A 19,689-nucleotide genomic window follows, 5' to 3' on the forward strand; every position below is an offset into this window, starting at 1 on the left:
GCGTATATTTCTAAACCAGTAATATCTACCGAATGGCAAAACCGACGAATAATTCGTAGGACGTCACTTCACTACAACTAATCACATAATTAACCAAATATGTTTAGCTATTTTATCACTGGGCACTACCATAAGTGAATATATTTAACTAGTTTAACAAGCTTAAAACATAAGTTTATAGTAGAAATGTGTTATTGACATTGTCCCATCAGCTCATGGTACGTGGTTTTGTGATGGTAGGATGCTAATATGTATGGTCCCTAGTCCCTACACCATTCACACACCCAAAAATATGATTGGATTTATTATTTTAATTTGAAAAAATTGTTTCTTCTGCGAAACAACTTTATTTTGATACCAAAGTGACTTTGCATATAAAAACAAAGTCACTTGGGTGACAAATATAATTGTCTCGTCTATATATATATAAACAAAGTCACTTGGGTGACAAATATAATTGTCTCGTCTATATATATTGATAAAAGATCTTGTACGCAAACTTCGTGTTTGAAAAGGTTTTTAAGGAATTTCGTGAAAGGTTTGCGTAGGAACCAGTTTACATGAATCTTACTATTAAATCCTATGTGGTACTGAGAACTCGGTTTAAACTTTAAAGGTTCGAAGATAAATGGCCAAGGAAACTAATGGATTCAACATACTCTATGTCTCTATTTATTTGATGTCATCATTTTATACCAGGCACATCATTTTTTTTTTTTTTGGTGACGACACGAGTCACATCATGTAATGAAGTATATGTTCAACTATTTCATTATTCTCCAAAAATAAGTAAGAAAATGAGGTGAATTATTGAATTATACAGAGAACAACACGGAGTTATTAGAAGCGATCAATGATCCGCATAGCAGCATCAGAGAGTTGGCCATATATATTGATTTGGCTACTTAGTTGGGGAGACGTGAACTTGACAAGTTTGAGTTTGAACAGACATCCATGAGGAAAGCCAAGCGCAAGCTCTATCAAATGGTTTACTTTATCGTAATCACCTGTTTTTAGACTTTTTTTGGCTTCCGACAAGTTTGTAGCTACATTCATCGACAAGTCCTTTTTGCAAACCTCTAGAGCTGTTTTCACTTCACCTTCGTCTTTCTTTGAGGATAAATCCGTTATGTTGCTACACCATTTTTAGAGAATTGATAACAGATTATAGGATATATTAATATACATAAGAGTTTTTAATTATAATATATATTTGGTTGTAAGTGAAAACTTGCTTGATGATGATATGGAGGTGAGCGTCAAGACATTGTAGGATGATGCCAGCGATGCCAACAGGGTTGGCTTGAACGGATGTTGGGTCGGATTCGAGACATTGCATACATATGGATGGGACTTGTGTATTGTGGCATTCATTTACCATCAGGTCCTTCTTGGCGCATATCGAAATTGGAGAGATCACCAGAATTGTTAACAGGAGAAACTTGATCATCTTCTTTATGCTAAGTATTTTCCTATGATTGGTTATACTATATTTGTTTGAGGGGTGCGAATTTGCTCGTCTTGTTTTACTCCATTTGGGTGGAAAGCATATTAGATCTCTCTTTTAGTTTTAGTATCTCACTCCATTAAATAACAAAGTAATCTTTAATTTTGAAGATATTTTAGGTTAATTTTTTTTAATTTAAAAGATTTTTTAAAAAAAAAATTAATTTAAAGATATTTTATGACTGTTTAAAATAACTTTTGTTGTTAACTCTCTCCATTTGTCGTCATTTTCGGCTTGTTGGATTTGCTTACTGCATGGGGGAAGTATATAAAAAGACTCATTTAGAAATATGTTTTCAAGCAATACTAAAGCCCAAGCTAGGCTCATAAACCTTATTTTTTTGGTGCAAACTGACCCATAAACTTATAAACATGTTTTAAACTCACGAAGAAGATATACCTACCGGATCGTATTTTGTAGTGAGTGCGTTTTGCTGTTCTGGCCATACAGAATGGTCAAAGCCTCTCGTACGTCCATTTCTTTCCACTTTCAAAATTCTTCAATCCATTATTATTTTCAAGGAATCGTACGGAATACTGTAATCGAAATAAAAAATTTCGGGTTCTTAAAGGGTAGAGTTTACTTCACTTTCCTGCAAGTGTGTGATTTTTATAAAGTCTTTTCTTATAAACATCATAATTCATAAGGTTGTTTTGTTTTTATGACCATAAAGATTGAATAAACTATTGATTTAGATAATGATATATCATGGTTTTTGTGGTTTTTAATCATGATATAAGTGTGGTTTTTGAGTCTTTTGATTTATTTTCTAGGATGTTTTATAGTCTTAAAAGGTTTTCTAGGATTTTGGCACGGATGAAGCGAAATGGAGCAATTTGGATGATTCTCAAGCATGTAACCGGAGGAAATCAATTTGGAGTCTGATTATACGAAGAGCATCGATCGACACTACATGAGCATCGATCGACACCCATGCAAGTCGAGACAAGTCTTCAAATTTGGAAATTTTACAAAGTTGCCCGAAGTTTTCCATAATTACAGCACAAGTCCCTGACGTGTTTTAGGATATATATATAGTATTTTTAGGTTTTAGAAACCCTACAAGTTATTTTCCAGCAAGTTTTATTTTCTGCAATCCTGTGAGATTTTGAGAGCTTTTGGAAAAATTCATAAACTCCCTCTTTACTCTTTTTATTTTAAGTTGCTTATTATTCAGAATTATGTTTTGTTCTTCATTGATTATGTCTGAGTAGTTTGCTTGTTAGGTTCAGGGTTTTTCACAGGGATTTTATAATTTATTAGATCTATTTATTTAGGATTCATTATCTTTCTAGAACTTCATCTTAGGTTGTTATTCATATTAATTATTGATTGATCACCTAGAATTAATACCTTAGGAAAATAAATTGATATGAGAATATAATTAATTTTCTTGATTAAAACATTTGATGAGCAAAATTACTTTCTGCAAAGAGATTTGATTTAGTAATTTTGTGAACTTATTTAAACCTGAATTTAAAGCTGATTTTTAACCTAGAATTTTACGAAGAGATTTGGATTTTCTGGTTTTAAATTTTGATAATATTTGCAGTGAGAACTGATTTATTTTACAAAAGTGTTTAAAGTTCTAGATCTGATTTTTAATTGCTTGAATCCTAATTTATTGATTGATTTAATATTTCATAATTTCCTGAGAAATTCCCTAGGCCTAGCTTTTTGATCCTCTGAATTTACAACACTTTCATTTAATATTTTGCATTGCTTTTCTCAATTTTTAATTCAACTTAATCTGTTTAGCGTAATCATAAAACTCTATAATTTATTGTGTAGTCTTGAGTTTTTGTGGAATTCGGCCCCTAAGTACTGCAGTGATCTCTTAATTTGAGAGAGTATCTCTAGGGTTTAATTTGAGCAAATCAGATAACAAAAAATTAAGAAAATTTCGATCAGATGAATTTAAAGATTAAAGAATGTAATCCTTTACGATATAAAGAAGCTTCGTACTGTTGGCTGTTTAAAACTGGTTTGGCAAATTGCATCCCGAGGCAACTCTCTATGGGTCCGTTGGGTGTACATGAATCTAATGAAGGACCAATCTTTTTGGTCTATTAAGGCCATTTCAAGCTTTAGGTCCTGGATATGCCCCAAGTTACTTAAATATCCTGATCTAGCTCGGCCGCTCTGTAGAGTAGAGGTTGGTAATGGGGAGTCCACTTCCTTCTGGTATGATAATTGGTCTTCTATGGGTATTTTACTTGACTATGGAGGAGATAGAGGCATGATGGACATGGGGATCTCAAAACAGAGTACATTGGCTGAAGCTTGGCGCACAAGCAGACGACGCCGCTATAGAGTTAATCATCTTAATGATATGGAGGCTCTTCTGCACACTCAATGGCTACAACGATGTGATACATCTGATACTCTGTTATGGTGAGGGAAGGGGGATAGTTTCAGATCAGCTTTTTCCACCCGCAACACTTGGAACCATATTAGGACGACGGCAAATACAGTCGCTTGGCATAAAGGTGTATGGTTTACTCATGCGGTGCCAAAGTACTCCTTATGTGTGTGGTTGGCCGCGCATGATCAGCTCTCAACAGGAGAGTGTATGGTTCAATGGAATGGGCAGGCTGCGGGTTCCTGTGTTTTCTGCAGCCATGTTCTCGAAACTCGAACTCATCTATTTTTTTTTCCTGCTCTTACGCCACTGAGGTTTGGGCTGTTTTGGCGAAAGGACTTTTCAGAGCGCAGTATTCGACTGATTGGGTTACTCTGCTTAATTCCATCTCGAGCAATCAACACAGTCGTGTCGAGAGTTTTCTTCGTCGTAGTCTTTTTCAAATAGTTGTTTACACCATTTGGCGTGAGCATAATGGGCGGAGGCATGGTGAGGCGGCTCACACTGCGTTGTAGCTCATTGGCTGGGTTGATAAGCAGATTGAGGACCAGCTAACTGAAATTGGGAAGCTGGGAGATCACCGCTTTGATGAAGCATACCAACTGTGGTTGCAGTCCCGACAATAACTCATATGCTATAGTCCTATTTTTCTGTCTAATTTTTAGTCTCAAAAACATTAAACAAAAGCTGCACCAGTTGTAACCAAGTATATTTTTCTTTTGAATATAATTTTACATTATTTCAAAAAAAAAAAAAAAAAAAGCTTCGTACGTTTTCACGTATGTTTATCAACGTAAACGTAACATAGAAGTAGTATATTTTTGGTATATATAGGTATATGTGTGATAGAACCATCAAATTACCTTTATCAAAACAAGAAAAAATCCATTAATTTACTTCCTTGTCCATTGATTCATCTATTGTAAAATAGTTGGAAAGCCAAGCGAAATACATAAGCGTACAAATTCATCATCATGAGACATATATGTACTTCAACAAAAAAAAAGAGGGAAAGGAGACATATATCTGAACAACAACAACAACAAAAAGCCACACAATTAGATAAAGATGAAACAAAGACCGATATTTATTTACAATCAACAACAACATGAGATAATTATACAAAATATACTTTTATTATAAAAAAAAAGAAAAGCCAAAACAAAATCATCAAACTCTAAAACACCGGATGAGATGGTTCTGATGATGATGGTGGTGATGATCAAAGAGATTATGACCGATAAATTTAGTGTTTTCTCGATCGATCAATCCTCGAACGTACCTAAACTCCTCAACGTGACAAGGGATCGTGATTGTCCCTTTTTGCGCAAAACCAAACTCTTCTTCAGCTTCCTTCAAGAGTTGTCCAAACAAAGGATGATTAAAGTACAAAACGGGAATCACAAATCTCTCTTGCTCTTCTCCTTGTCCTACCTTCACTGCCAAACACCCTTTTGGTATCCTTTCATGATCATGCTCATGATGATGATGATGATTATGGAGACGTGGGATGTGGAAGCTCCAGTGGCTCATGGCTCTGTCTCCGTTACCCATTGGATCAATATATAGTAGTATAGATAATAATAGATATAGGTGGTTTAGTTAGTTTGTCGCCATGGTTTCTGTTTCTCCCATGTTGATTTATTTTCTCGAGAAACTGGTTTTTGTTTTGCCTAGAAAGTAGAGGAATATAGCCAGGGTTCTTGGACGGTTGCAAGAGATGGATGGTTAAGAAAAGGTCGCATGTTGGTCATTTGCTTTGAAGATGAGTCTCTTTAAGTGGTTTTAAAGAGAAGTGATGTTATAGCAAATTTGGGGTGCGCATAATTTTTTTTTTTTAACGTATTTGGACCGAATTTGAATCCCTAATAATATAACTTTTTTAAAAAAGTATATCGAATATAATTTACTTGAAATTTAAGCACTGAAACAAACTTTAATCTTATCCCAATGTATAGGGACGACTTATGTATATTATGATGTACTTTATTTTTTGTTCTTTTTCCTTTTTGTCATCATTAAAACTTAAACTTAAATGATAATCCTCCAAAACCCAAGATTAACGGAGATGATGACACACATGTATATGTATTTGTAGTTAATATCCGCATCCACTACGATTGTATACTGTATAGATGTCTTATTACTAAAAGATATATAAGGAAACTGTGTACAAAGATTAATTTGATCATGTTTGTTACATTTTGAGTATTCAATTGATTATTCAAATCAGATATATCTTTAAAAGACAGATTCAGGTTTGAAAGTTGTTGTAACATCCATCAAACTAAAACAGAAATTTATGTGTTGCAAATATTTGATATATTTGGGTTTATGATTGTAAATTTTAGCAACTAATTAGTCATATTATCTCTAAATACAATCAACATTTTGATATAATTATATTTCGAATACCCATTCAGTTCTTGGTGCTGTTAACTGTTTTAATTCTTCGAATATTAGAGCCGTGAATCGTTCGGAGAGTTTATCGATTCCAAGTTTGGTTTGGTTTCATTTTTAATCAACTTCGGGTTTTTTTCTTGGTTTTAATAATTTTGCCCATATCTAAATGTGACATCCATCAAACTATGACAGATAATGTGATATTTTCACGAAATGTTTTTTTATATATTGAATAGAATATCTTTATCTGTGGAACGAATTATTAGAAGCCAAATATTTATTTTGAAAGAAGCATTGGGATAAGGAACAAAAAAAAAAAGTGGTGGTTTAGTGGTAGGAAAAATTAGATTCGTGCAAACCGGCGCTAAAGTAGGTACCTCACGAATTATTTTCTTTTATTTTCAAAAATAAATAAAACCTTTTCATATTAATTAACAAATAGTCAAAAACTAGCGTCTGATTTACATGATTGGAATCTTCCACATGTTTTTTTTCTCACAAAGTATATATATATATATATATATATATATATATTCATACGAATTCGTTTTTTCGTTTATATATATCACGTTTACTTGTATAATTCACATCAACACAATAAAGTGAAATTCCTTTGTATAGTCAATTGCAATATTGATTTGTTTTTGTGTATATTTTTATTTTTTTCTCCAAAGACGATTAGTGAAAAGTGACATAGTAATTAATAATCTCTAGTACAAAGGTAAGTTGGTCATTCAGCCAAACAAATTAAAGATTGTTAAGAAAAACATTAGTAATAAGTAATAACTAATATGTAATAACTTAAATTTCGTCAATAAATTACTAAATTTGCGTTACCGCCAATAATGCATTTTAACCGAGTTTAAAGAGAATCAAATGCGTAAATCTTTGGCGAAATATGAAATAAAGTTTAAAGAGAAGCTTTTTTAATGGGGACAAACGAATTAAAGGGACGTAACGTACCACGTACGTATGAATTGTACAAAAACAAAAAAAAAGTAAACCTCATTAGATTGTTGGAATATCTAGTGGAGAGAATATTATTTATAGGTAAATTCCCACTTGAAATTAAAAATATATATTATGCCAAAATGCTTTTTCTAAAATATTCTTTTCGCCTGCCAGAAAATTAAAAGTGAAATGGACCGTCAGGCCTTATAAGTTTGACATAATCGATTGGGTTATTCATGGGCTATATATATTACTTTGGTTATAAACATATTTGTTTCGATAAACTCGTCTTCTTTTTACAAATGCTGTGATCCACAGATAAAGCAGCCAGCTGCCCAGCCAGTGTGATCGTATTCTATAAATAGATTTGTTTTTCTTCTTCACTAAACTAATCCTCATACAATTCATGAATTCAATCAGTTACATCTATTTTTCTTATAAAGAAAAAAACCCGAAATTGACAATTACTCGAGTGAATCAGTTAAAAGTTTTTTTTTTCTTGATTTCAGAGCAACGTTACGACGCAGGAAGTCGCGGTTGAGTGAATTATTGAGAGAAGACGTCACATCTCTTCTTCATAAATACTAGGAAAAGGTGTGACATGAAAAGGTGAAGCAACTTTGACAACGCAAAAAACAAAAGACTTTTCTCAATCTCTCTTTTTGCTATGTTCCCCCCCATAGTCAAAAGCTTCAATTTCCCGTGAATCCTATTATATAAATCACGGGAATAAGTATGGTTATTTTGAAATATATATGACTTTTATATACATAAATAACAATATAACATGTTGGGGTCAGACGTAACATGTCTTTGTCTTCGTGACAAAAAACAAAAATAACTGCACTAACGAAAACTAAAAGCTACATTTAGTTATATAAATATGAACTTAAAATAAAATAAGTTTGGAACGCCAGAATATGATGTTATAACTATATGGATAAAAATATCATGTTACGAAAAACCGATTGCCTTCCCACTTAATCAAATACGAATTATATATCTATCTCTAAACAGGCATATTATACTAACTTATTATGTTAAATCGATTACAAATTATTCATTGAAAAAGTTATTTCCTCAAAGAAGAAACTCGATCCGTCATCATAAATTAAATGTATACTAATCACGTTAGCATTTTGCAGTCAATTAAGTGGGAAGGATCATTTAAAATGGTTTTTGTAGTTTTTGCCGACTTGTACACAATGCAAGAAAATGATTATTGGATCAATCAGCATAGAAACAGAGCGAGAGAGAGAGAGAGAGAATGTTCATCAAACAGCCAAAGGAAGACATTGTCAAACCAATAGAAACAATCCATGAGTGATTGACGGCATTTAACATGTTGAGGGGAATGATACCATATATATGTACAATATTGCACAATCGTATCATGCATATCGTAATATATATATATATAAACTTGTGTATGGTGTGGATATGATATCCTCGATCCAAACAACATTCCCCACAACGGAAATAGCCTCTCTTCATGATAATCATCACACAGTCACAGCTCAATCTTAAAGGAGTAATACTTAGAGCGAGAAAAAGACAATAGAGGGAGAGAGAGAGAGAGAGAGATGATGATGATGGTGTTATGATAAGGGAATGATGATGAGGAGGTGGTGGGCTTTTAAGGAGACCGAAACAAATTGTCATTCCAAAACCCTAGCGCTTGCCTTGTCTTCTTTAAAAATATAATTATTTTGTATTCATTTTAAGTATCCACGTCATTAATTATTTTTCAGCCGACATGTTTTCATTGAAATTTTTGCATATTCTGAGAACTTAAAAAAAAAAAATCTTATATTAGGAAAATAGATTATATGCGATTGGTTGAGATTAAACTACATTTATAAACGAAGTATATATAGACATATAGTATATGAAATCGAGAAATAAAGAAGGCAAGAGAAAATTGTCAGAGTAGTAGTTGGGTACATTGAGGATGACCAGTTGTAGAAACATATTTATTTTTGTTTTACTTTTTTGGTATCACTGCCAAGTTCCCACTTTATCAGTTATACTTATATGCACGTTTCAAAAACTTAATTAATTTGCACTAAAATAAATACACATTTCAATTAGACAGTAGTAATACAAAAAACTGAGAAATAAAACTACAGTAAATTTTTTTAATTATCAAACATCATTTATCAAAAGTTATCTTGTTGCAAAACATATACTAGCTAGCTATATATTAACAAAAGATGGAGTAGTAGTACTATATATATTCTATAAATTTTCTAAGATATCTTTGTTTTATACGTTTTTTGCGTGTAACCTCGTAAATTCGTAATATTTTGATTATGGGTAAGTGGCGAAGAATGTAAAGGCCATATTAATATGCGCACAATAAGTTAACTAGATAAGTTGCAGAATCAGGTCTAAGCTAATTGGAAGTATTAGTGGAAAAAGTTGTTCAACGCGAAGACATTACTCTTGTTTCTTTATGGCATGGGGTATTTTTTCACGTGGAACTTCACGCCACTGTCTACAACGATATATGCATATATGTATGTTCCCAATAGTGTTTGAATTTAAAAACAGATGTGTATGCATGCATGAATAGTAGTCTGGCGACGACTTCGTTTTTGGTTACATTGTAATTAGGGAAGTAATAAATACTACAATAAAGCATTGCGTCAAAAAGTTTTGAGGCATGTTTGTCTCTATATGCTCTCTATAATGCCATCCAGCTCCTTTTTCCCCCTATATATAGCTTTAATTAAAAAACTACTTCTGATTTTGATATATCCGGTCTCTGGCTTGTATTTGTATTCTTTTTTTTTTTGGGTTTCATTACTAGTAAAAAAAAATTAATCAAAACGTTCTATTGTTTGTGTGTGTTGAAAAGAAATGATAGGTTGAGAATTCGAATGTTTATTCTAGGTTTAGTTTTTGGTTTTCAATTTCATACGTCTATATGTAGGGTATAACAAATGTTACTAGCTTCCGTTTTCGAAAGTGAGACTATTTTAGATTGCACATCAAAAAAAAAAAGGTGAACAATGTATATAGTATTGCACATCATGGGAATTTGTATTGTGATTTGACTTTTCATTTAACATATCAACTGTACCAGTTTGACCAACAGCTGTATATAAAAATATACAAAATAAAATAACATTATTTATTTTGACATTTGTATAAGAATCAATCAAGAGGTTGAAGATTAAAATAAAACCAAAAAAATTAATAGAGTACATATATAAGTGCATAAACGTGAGTATAATTCTTAGTGGTTAATAATTTCTTATTTAGAATTCATAACATGATATTTTTCTTCTACTTCATAACATGAAATAATTAATGTTTTGAATATGATATATTAAGCTGGTTCAATATGAGTGCAAGGCAATACAATAGTTCATTCTTTACATATATACACATACAGTAACGTTTACACCAATGGCCCTGCCCCTGAATCCCCTGATCCATATAATTAGCATAACATTGTAACGTAAACTAATCTCATAAAGTCATAATTGATACAGGAACGTAATACTAGTAAAGTAGTAATGCATGTTGACAACAACAAAAAGAAGATTCGATAAAATCATATTATTGAACTTCACTTTTGTCAATTGGGATGTGCCATATGTGCTAAGTAAGACATGTGCGGATGTGCCAACCCGAAGAAAAAAAAAAGAGTATAAAATAAAAGATTCATTTTCTCAAACGCAAGGTTCAGTGGGCCGAAACTGGATAGTAAATCAACTTAGCCTTAAGTTTAACCATAAGGCCCATTTTTGTAATGGCGCCAAACTTTTGTTACACATGGTTTTTTGTTTTTGTTTTTTTGGAAGAGACCCGGTACATTAATAACTCATATCATATATAGATTTGCATACACATACACGTGTGAGACAAGTTACAACACTAAAACACTTTTGAAGAGAAATCACAACTATGACCAGAATCGATGGTTAAGTGGACGCCTGGTTCATGATCGATGGATGATGAATCAAGCGATAGTGACGTGTTGAGTCCTTGGACGTTACTGTTAATGAACATCATAATCATTGGCTCTGTTCTTTTATCTGACCAGATTGCCTTTCCCCTGTTTCTATTCTTCATGAGCTTAACGTCCGTTTTGTCTGAGTTGTGGTTTAGATCCTTGTTGTGAAATGGTGAAGTGTGAGATTCAATTGACTTATTAGGTTCAGTTTGGAGTAATGATGGTTTAGGTGACGAAATTATCTGGGATTTGATTGAGGTTGAAACTGGCGGCGGCGATTTCGGAGGAGGTGGTGGTGCGATGATCGTGGCTGGAGAAGTGGAAGGAGAGGGGATTTGTGTTTTCATCTGCGATTGAGATCTGAGGTTTTCAGCAGCTTTCGAGGACAACAATGGTGGCGGTGTTAATTTAGGGTTTTCAGTATATTTTGATGGTGGTGGTGATTGGGACGGAGTACCATCAATTGATTTAGATGGCAGAAACGGTGGAGGCGACTGGTATTGCGATTTTTCAGTTTCGCTTAGTGTTGACGGCAGAGACGGTGGGATTTTGGCTTTTGACGGCGAAGACGGTAGATTTTTGGCTTTCGATGGTGGTAAAGACGACTGGGATTCAACAGAATCTGATGACGATGGTGGCGATGTTTTAGGCAAAATTGGTGATTTGAACAGACTTTTATCAATAGATTTAGATGGCAGAAGCGGTGGAGGCGGTTGGGATTGAGGTTCTTCAATTCGCGTTGAAAATGGAGACGTTTGGGATTGAGATTCATCAGATTTTAATAACGACGGTGGTGGCGATGATCGGACTTGAGTTTCAGCAACAGATTTAGACGGCGGAGACGTTTGGGATTGGAACTCTTTATTAACTTTTGGCATTGACGGTGGAGTTTTGACTTCTGGAAGTGGTACAGATGGTTGAGATTCACCGGATTTTGACAATGCTTCCGACAGAGGCGATGACCCGAAAAGTGTTTGATTAATGGATTTAGACGGCAAAAGCGGCGGTGGTTGGGACGGCGGGGACGGTGCATTGATAGTTTCCGGTGGTGGCAAAAACGGTTGAGATTTACCAGATTCTAATAATGACGGAGGCGGTGATAGAGGCCTTGTTTTATTATTGGATTTAGATAGTGGAGGCGGTTGGGATTGGGGTTCTTCGTTAGCGTTTAGGGTTGATGGTGGAGGCGGTGATGTTTTGGCTTTTGGTGATGATGGTAAAGGTGGCTGAGATTCGCTAGATTTTGATAATGACGGTGGCGATGCTTCTGACGGAGGCGGTGATCGAAACCGTGTTTCATTGATAGATTTAGACGGTGTAAGCGGTTGGGGTTTTTCAACAGCGTTTAGCGTTGGCGGTCGAGACGGTGGATTTTTGGCTTTTGATGGTGATGAAGGCGGTTGAGTATCACCTTTCCCGGACGGTGGTGGTGGCGGTGCTTCCGACTGAGGCGATAATCGGAACCGAGTTTCGTTGATGGATTTAGATGTTAGAAGCGATGATTCAAAATTTTCGTTGGTGTTTGTTGTTGACGGCGAAGACGGTCGTGTTTTGGCGTCTGGTAAAGGCGGATGAGATTCTGATAATGCCGGTGGTGGTGGCGGCGAAATTGACTGTGATTGGGAAATATTTTCATCAGTGGATTTAGACGGGAGTGGAGTGGGTTGGGATTGGAATTCTTCATTAGCGTTTAACGTTGACGGTGAAGATGGTGGAAGAGTCATGGCTGCTTGTGATGTTTCTGATAGTGTTGGAGGCGATGGTCGTAATCGAGTTTCATTAATGGATGTAGACGGTGGAGATGTTTTGGAATTGAATTCTTCATTAGTGTCAAGCGTTAAAGGTGAAGAAGGTGGGGATTTGGCTTCGGGTGGTGGTAAAGGCATCTGAGATTCTGGTTCTGACAATGATGGTGGTGATGCTTGCGACGGAGGTGATCGAGGAGACAATGGCGTTTTTGCTTGTGGTGTTGTTGGTGTAGGAGGCACCAAGGCTAGAGATTGCAGCTGAGACTCAGTGTATTCTTGTGGGGAGTTAGGTGGTGATTCGATAAGTAGATTTCGATGTGTTTTGACATGTTTGGACATCAGTGGCGGTATTAGCGGCGACTTGGGTGGTGAGTGGATAAGTAGACTCCGATGTGTTTCGACATGTTTTGACATCAGTGGTGGTATTGGTTGCGATTGAGGCTCTTCCTTTGATTTTGGTGATAACGGCGACAATGGTGATGACTTTGCTCGTGGTGGAGAGCCGCCGCTATTTTGACGGGATTCGATATAAGGAGCTGTTGATGTTGTCGGAGATGAAAACTGAGTTGGAGGCAGCTGAAATGAAGGTGATAGTGGCGGTGACTGAGGTGGCGATTGAGACAATGTTTCTTGAAGAGTCATTCGTGGTGGCGGTGGTTGTTGGCTGACGTTTTGACGTAACTGGACAAGTCTAGCTAAGTTTCCGAGCCGAAATCTTCGGCGAGATTGTCGATTATTAAACATTATTCTCTCAACTCTCACTAGTTTATTGGATCGGTGTGAGTATGTAGAATTGTTTCCATACGTTTGGTTCAAATAGATAAGCTAATAGCTCAAGAACGAGAGGAGACAACTTTAGCCTATACGAAACATACCTTACTGAGACAAGTATATCAGTAACACAAAGAAAAGTATTTGATTCACTTTATTATATACGTTTTTTCTCACAAATTAATACGTGTCAAAATCAGATACCTTTCATTTCAAAATTATAAAATATGTCATTTTTAAAAAATATCCTTTGGTCGGTCATTTTCAAAAATATTTTCTATGAATAAAATCACTAAATTTTAAACCCTAAACTCTAAATACTAAATTCTAACCCCTCAAAACTATATTCTAAATGTAAAATGAGAATCAAAACTTTAAAAAAAAATTCTAAAAATTAATTTAAGTTATTGAAATTATGTAAAAATGAAAATGTTAAAAAAAAAAATTTTGAAAAGGGTATCCCAAAAAATTATTTTAACAAATTCTCTATTAAATTTAGGAATATGTGATTATTATACAAAATCAACTTTGATTAAACAAAATCTACTGTACTTAGATTTTTTTTCTTTCGAAAACTCTAGATTCAGTATTTTATTCGCAGTTTTTTCAATTATGTACGTTACCTCAGATATTTTTAAAATTGTCAACAATTTTTTTTTGCTAACACATAAAAAACGAAATTGAAATATTTATAAACTGTAAATAATCTCCGGGTGGATAATATGTAAAAGGACTGCAATTTTTTCATTTTATCGTCAGCCATGGATACTCTCTCAGCCTCCGTTTCATCTTTCAACCTCCCTTCTCTCCCTCCACAGTCGCAACCACCGTTGAGATCCATCTCCCGCCGCTTTGAATCCACAGTTAACGCCGCCGCCGCCGCTTCAGCTTCATCTACCAATCTTTCAAAACCAGCATCGACGTCATCACCTTCTTCATCATCATCATACTCACACAACAACAACAAAAACCCTAGTTTCTCCAGAGCAATCTCGTTTCCGCTTCCGCACACAAAACCCTCGAGAGTTGCTCCTCCTCCGGTGCACGAAAAAGCGGCCTCAGGGTTTGCTGCGGCGCTCGTGAGCGTTTGTCAATCGAAGAATTGTCTTGGTCGGACTCAAGAAGATGTCAGAAGATTGATGGAGTTTCTTGTGGGAGAAGATAAGAAGAGGAACAAAGTCATCTTAGTCAATGATGTGGTTGAGAGAGGCAAATTTGGTAAACACATAAAGGGCTTGGTCAAGATATTGATGGCAAGAGGTAAATCTGGGATTCTGGTTGATGTCTTATTGGAATTTGAGAGAATCTGTAATGAATTAGTCTTTGTTGGTTCAACAAAACTTGTCCGGGTTGCTTGATGATAACATATTGTAAAAGAGGTTATATCAAATCCAAAGTTTGCTTCTTTGGTTAAGGTCTTAATTGAGTTTGAGAGAATATGTAATAGATTTTCTTAAGATTATATCAAATCCAAACTTTGTTTTTTCATCCATATCTTAAAGCTAACAATTCTAATGATTAGACTCGGGTGTTCATTTTGAATTATCATGTTTTCCTTTTTTTTCATCCTCTGACTGATCTTTGGTTGAGGGTTTAATGGAAACTGAAAGAATCTGTAATAATTTGTTTTGTCTGTGTTTCTTGATTAAACAAAAATTGCATGAAAAAGAGATTACATCAAATCCAAAGTTTGCTTCTACAAAGAATTAAAAAAAACAACAGGTTACTACTAATGTGTCTTTGGTGGGAGGTTTTTTTTTTTGTTAACTAGGAGGAGTTGGGCCCTGGCCTTAATCTCCCCTATGCCCGGGACCAGCCTTTGCTAATACCTTATGACATGGCGTAAAACATCTCTTCCACCGGGAATCGAACTAGGGAGCACATGGATCCAACTCTTGCACTTAAACCACTAGCCCACTGCACCATTGGTAAAAAGTTACAGTCTTTTGGTTGTATTTCTTCAAATCACTCTTGCGTGCATGGATATACTCACGAAGTCAGTGCCTGATGGTGGGATGAGCATGTATGTTCTCACAGTGTATAGGCACGATCAGAGCCGGCGCTAGGAATATTAAGGCTATAGGCAGTAAATTTTAGGAATTTTATGGCCGGTTATTTACTTAATATATTTACGGCCCCAAGCTTGTGCTTGCCTTGCTTGGCCTCATGGCCGGCACTGGGCACGGTATAGCAACCGTAGCTATGGCTCCCTTCGCATTATATTTTGACAGGTAATTTATATATTCCCTTCTTCTTCTTCTTCTTCTTCTTCTTCTTGTTTTGTGGGTTGTTCAATTGGTAATGTTGAAAGAAAAAAAACAGGAGGGCGAGACCGAAGATGACGCTGATGACATTCTTCAAGATATCGCTGCTTGGTTTACTAGAGTAATAGTTCTCCGTTTCTTTTTATGTTTAAAAAAAAAAATCATAATCTACTCTTTTTTTCTTTTACCTAATCCTGAATCAGTTTTCATTTCATCATGTATTTTATTAGACCAGTGATCGATCAGAACTTATTTTGTCTGGGGATGATATACACAACAGCAACATTTGCAACCGCCTTGTACAACACCCTACCAGCAGTGACTTTCATCCTCGCCTTGTTATTAGATCAGGCTCGAAAAACTCAAGTTTCGGAGTATCAGGAGTGCGAGCAAGGTGGTTGGGACTGTGATTTCAGTTGGAGGAACAATGACGATGACACTGGTAAAAGGTCCAGTTCTCCACCTCTTTTGGACCAAAAGACATTCTGCACAGAATACAACCGGGACAGATGCTCACAGCTCCATCAAAGGGGAGGGGCAGTTTTTGTTTCAATTGGCTGTCTTAGCTACGCATGCTTTATGATTCTCCAAGTAAGGCGATTTTTAATGTAGTTAAAAAGACACTTTTAGAATCAAATGTTTTTTCAGACGATGACCTTGGAGATACCCGGCCTCGCTCTCTCTTACAACATGGATATAGAGGGGAACAGTTTTGGCATTGGAGAGAGGGTGTCATGCCGCGTGGGCTATTGGTTGGGACATGAAACTCGTTACGGTCATCTACAGCGTAAGATTCATCTACAGGGAATCATGCCGCTTTCAAACCACTCTGTATGATCATAGTAGCCATAATGTCAAGCATAACTTTTGTGGAGCAAACAATGCCATGTCTCATGTGTATTGAAAAGAGCATTTGCCCAAAGCCACAAAATAGTACAAAATTGTAATGCCACATATTTTTTAGTTAGGTTATGAATTTAGTTTGAAAATGTGTTTACACTTTCTATTTTAAAATCCATAATATTTTGTTTGTTATTAATTATTCTTATTTCATATTTCTTAATCTTTTTATTTGTATTAACAAAATATTATATAATATATTAGATGTTTGAAAGTAAAATAAAAGACCACATGAAATTTGAGAACTTGTATTAAATTTTATACGAAAATATATTTTTAATGAACTAACAAAATGTTAATGTGACAATAAAAAATATTTTACTTATGTTTTGTTCATATTTTACATATGTTTTGCTTATTTTTTGTTAATATCTATTCAACATTTTAAAGAACCAAAAATGACTAATTTGCTGCTATATATAAACAATCACACCTACAATTTATATTTATATAGAATTTAATGTAAACTATACTCAATGTATCAAACAATTAAATAGTTTATATATATATATTATATATATGATTTTATCATAGTCACAAAATAATATAAATATATAAACAATTAAAAATACATATCATCTACATATTGTATGGGTAACCATCTAGTGTTTATATATATATATCATTTTTAACTTCTTTTAATAACAAAGACCATTTTTTTTATTTGCTCTAAGCTTATATGAACCTAAACAGTGAGAGCAGATGTACTTGCGACGGTAAGTAAAACTCTGAAACACCAAATTTAGCCACGAGTTTGTCGTTCTACTTGTATTATCGGTTCTAGTACCGGGTTTGTTCACCCCCGACATCGTTATCGTTTATTCGGCATCCTATTATCTAAACTATGTACCACTCTACCATGTTATAATACCAGAAATTTTAAGAAAAAAAAAAGTTTTAGCCACGAGTTGAGTAATAAAAAAAATGAAAAAGAGAATAATGAAAATATGTTGTTCGTTGGCAGGGTTCTTGGTGTATAGATTAACGATATCCACATATAACTTAATCTAATTAATTTAATACATTACTCAATTATGTTGTGTGAATACCATGATTTTATTGAAATTATGGTGATTACCCATAGGAACACCATAATTTATTTTCATGTTTATTCGATAATTGAAATTTATGTGTTGATTATGTTTTGAAGCCTAATTAAAAGCTTGTTGTATCTCTGAAAATTGCAGCATCTTTTCCTGATGGCATGCCATCCATGATGTCTACGGTTCCAAAACTCAATGGAGCCAACTTTTCAGAATGGAAAGAGAAAGTTGAGTTCACATTAGGAGTACTGGATTTGGATTTGGCTTTTCGTGTAGATGAGCCAGGTCCACTTACAAAAACTAGTATTCAGGAAGAAAAGGTCCTCTATAATGCTTGGGAGAGATCGAACAGATTGACCTTAATGTTCATGAGGATGACAGTTGCTAGTAACATCAAAACTTCACTACCACCTGGTGACAAAACTAAAGCTTATCTTAAGACGCTAGAAGAACGGTTTAAGACTGCATACAAATCCCTTGCAGGAAAACTTATGGCAGATTTTACAACCATGAAGCATGTTGGCGCAAGGTCCATGCATGAACATTGCATGGACATGATCAATCTTGCGGCTACGCTAAAGGGTTTAGGAATGAGTGTGGATTATTCATTTCTTGTCCAATTTATCCTAAACTCTTTATCTCCTCAGTATGGACCATTTAAAATTCATTACAACGCCATAGAACAAAAGTGGACGTCTAATGAATTAGCTAACAAACTGGTACAAGAGGATTCTATACTTAGCCGTGAAGGTATTAAAGTTGCCCATTATGCTCAGGGAGCTGTACCTAAAGCTGGGAAAAGGCATCAAGTGAGCCATAAGAGAGCACCACCCAGAATGAATGATGTTAATCAAGGTAATGAGAAAAAAAAGGCAAAGAAAGATGACAGATGCAACTTCTGCAAGAAGTCTGGACACTTTCAGAAAGATTGCACTAAAAGAAAAGAATGGTTCGAAAAGAAAGGTAACCTTATTGGTTCCGTAAGCTTTTTTGAATCAAATTTACTCATGTTTCTTCTAAAACTTGGTGGATTGATAGCGGTGCTAATATACATGTAATTAATTCCTTGCAGGGATTCATTACGACCCAGAATATAAACCCAAGTGAAAACTATATATTTATGGGGAATCGAGACAAAGTGCCAATAGATCCAACAACAAATAATGTTTGTGCACATTGGAACATAATATAAAAGATGTAAAAGTCATAAAAGAGCTCAAATAAATGTCAAATATAAGCTAACTAAAACAAACATCATAATTAGGAACAAACATCATATCAATTGGTGACAGCTTGTCCTGTGGGAAGGTTGTTAAAGGGTGGGAACCAGAGTTCGAGGAACGCCTAGCGCACCAATTTTTATATGACAACCCGTCCCGTGGACCCCACTAGCCTACCCGCTAGCTTGCCTCCATAGGCTCCAAACTGGCCCTGCAGGGCATCGATCCTAATCCCTCACCGTGGATAGGAACTATTCATCCAAATCCACCAGTAGGTTATTGGTGCGCCAGGCGTTCCTCGAACCTTGGTCCCCATCCTTTAACAACCTTCCCACATGACAAGCTGTCACCAACTGATGCTCTTCCATGAGATGGCACCCCCACAGAGGAGATACACATAGCCAGAGTGTAGTGTCTAGTATCTTTACACCCAGCAAAATCTGAATCAGAATAAGCAACCATCTGTGGATGTGTTGATTTTCTGTATGTGAGCATGTAGTCTCTTGTTCCTATTAAGTATCTCAAAACTTTCTTTGCAGCTTGCCAATGAGCGAGT

General features: G+C 35.1%; 5 protein-coding genes and 1 long non-coding RNA gene across 6 annotated transcripts; 3 read left to right on the forward strand and 3 right to left on the reverse strand.

Annotated features, from left to right (window-relative positions):
• Nucleotides 1-745: 745 nt before the first annotated feature.
• LOC104707970 (pectinesterase inhibitor-like) lies at nucleotides 746-1,551 on the reverse strand. The gene is made up of 2 exons (XM_010424436.3): nucleotides 1,236-1,551; nucleotides 746-1,135 (listed from the first exon to the last, which is right to left on the reverse strand). The coding sequence occupies exons 1-2, from the start codon at nucleotides 1,448-1,450 to the stop codon at nucleotides 841-843; spliced, it is 510 nt and encodes a 169-aa protein (XP_010422738.3). The 5' UTR covers nucleotides 1,451-1,551; the 3' UTR covers nucleotides 746-840.
• A 272-nt stretch (nucleotides 1,552-1,823) lies between these two features.
• On the forward strand, nucleotides 1,824-2,595 carry LOC147940453 (uncharacterized). Its single transcript, XR_015563311.1, has 2 exons — nucleotides 1,824-2,079; nucleotides 2,311-2,595. It is a non-coding gene; the product is annotated as an uncharacterized LOC147940453 (long non-coding RNA).
• A 2,337-nt stretch (nucleotides 2,596-4,932) lies between these two features.
• On the reverse strand, nucleotides 4,933-5,693 carry LOC104707971 (auxin-responsive protein SAUR32). The gene has a single exon (XM_010424437.3). The coding sequence runs from the start codon at nucleotides 5,421-5,423 to the stop codon at nucleotides 5,040-5,042; it is 384 nt and encodes a 127-aa protein (XP_010422739.1). The 5' UTR covers nucleotides 5,424-5,693; the 3' UTR covers nucleotides 4,933-5,039.
• Nucleotides 5,694-11,043: 5,350 nt separating this feature from the next.
• On the reverse strand, nucleotides 11,044-13,832 carry LOC104707972 (uncharacterized). The gene has a single exon (XM_010424438.3). It carries the CDS (start codon nucleotides 13,677-13,679, stop codon nucleotides 11,109-11,111), a length of 2,571 nt encoding a protein of 856 aa, XP_010422740.1. The 5' UTR covers nucleotides 13,680-13,832; the 3' UTR covers nucleotides 11,044-11,108.
• Nucleotides 13,833-14,407: 575 nt separating this feature from the next.
• Nucleotides 14,408-15,194, forward strand: LOC104707973 (uncharacterized). Its single transcript, XM_010424439.3, has one exon. The coding sequence runs from the start codon at nucleotides 14,468-14,470 to the stop codon at nucleotides 15,062-15,064; it is 597 nt and encodes a 198-aa protein (XP_010422741.1). The 5' UTR covers nucleotides 14,408-14,467; the 3' UTR covers nucleotides 15,065-15,194.
• A 1,040-nt stretch (nucleotides 15,195-16,234) lies between these two features.
• Nucleotides 16,235-19,020, forward strand: LOC147940454 (uncharacterized). The gene is made up of 4 exons (XM_087461308.1): nucleotides 16,235-16,561; nucleotides 16,619-16,757; nucleotides 18,058-18,876; nucleotides 18,986-19,020. The coding sequence occupies exons 1-4, from the start codon at nucleotides 16,235-16,237 to the stop codon at nucleotides 19,018-19,020; spliced, it is 1,320 nt and encodes a 439-aa protein (XP_087317434.1).
• Nucleotides 19,021-19,689: the final 669 nt, after the last annotated feature.

The sequence above is a fragment of the Camelina sativa genome, chromosome 8, assembly GCF_030686135.1.
Source record: "Camelina sativa cultivar CO46 ecotype springtype chromosome 8, ASM3068613v1".
NCBI classification, from domain to species: domain Eukaryota; kingdom Viridiplantae; phylum Streptophyta; class Magnoliopsida; order Brassicales; family Brassicaceae; genus Camelina; species Camelina sativa.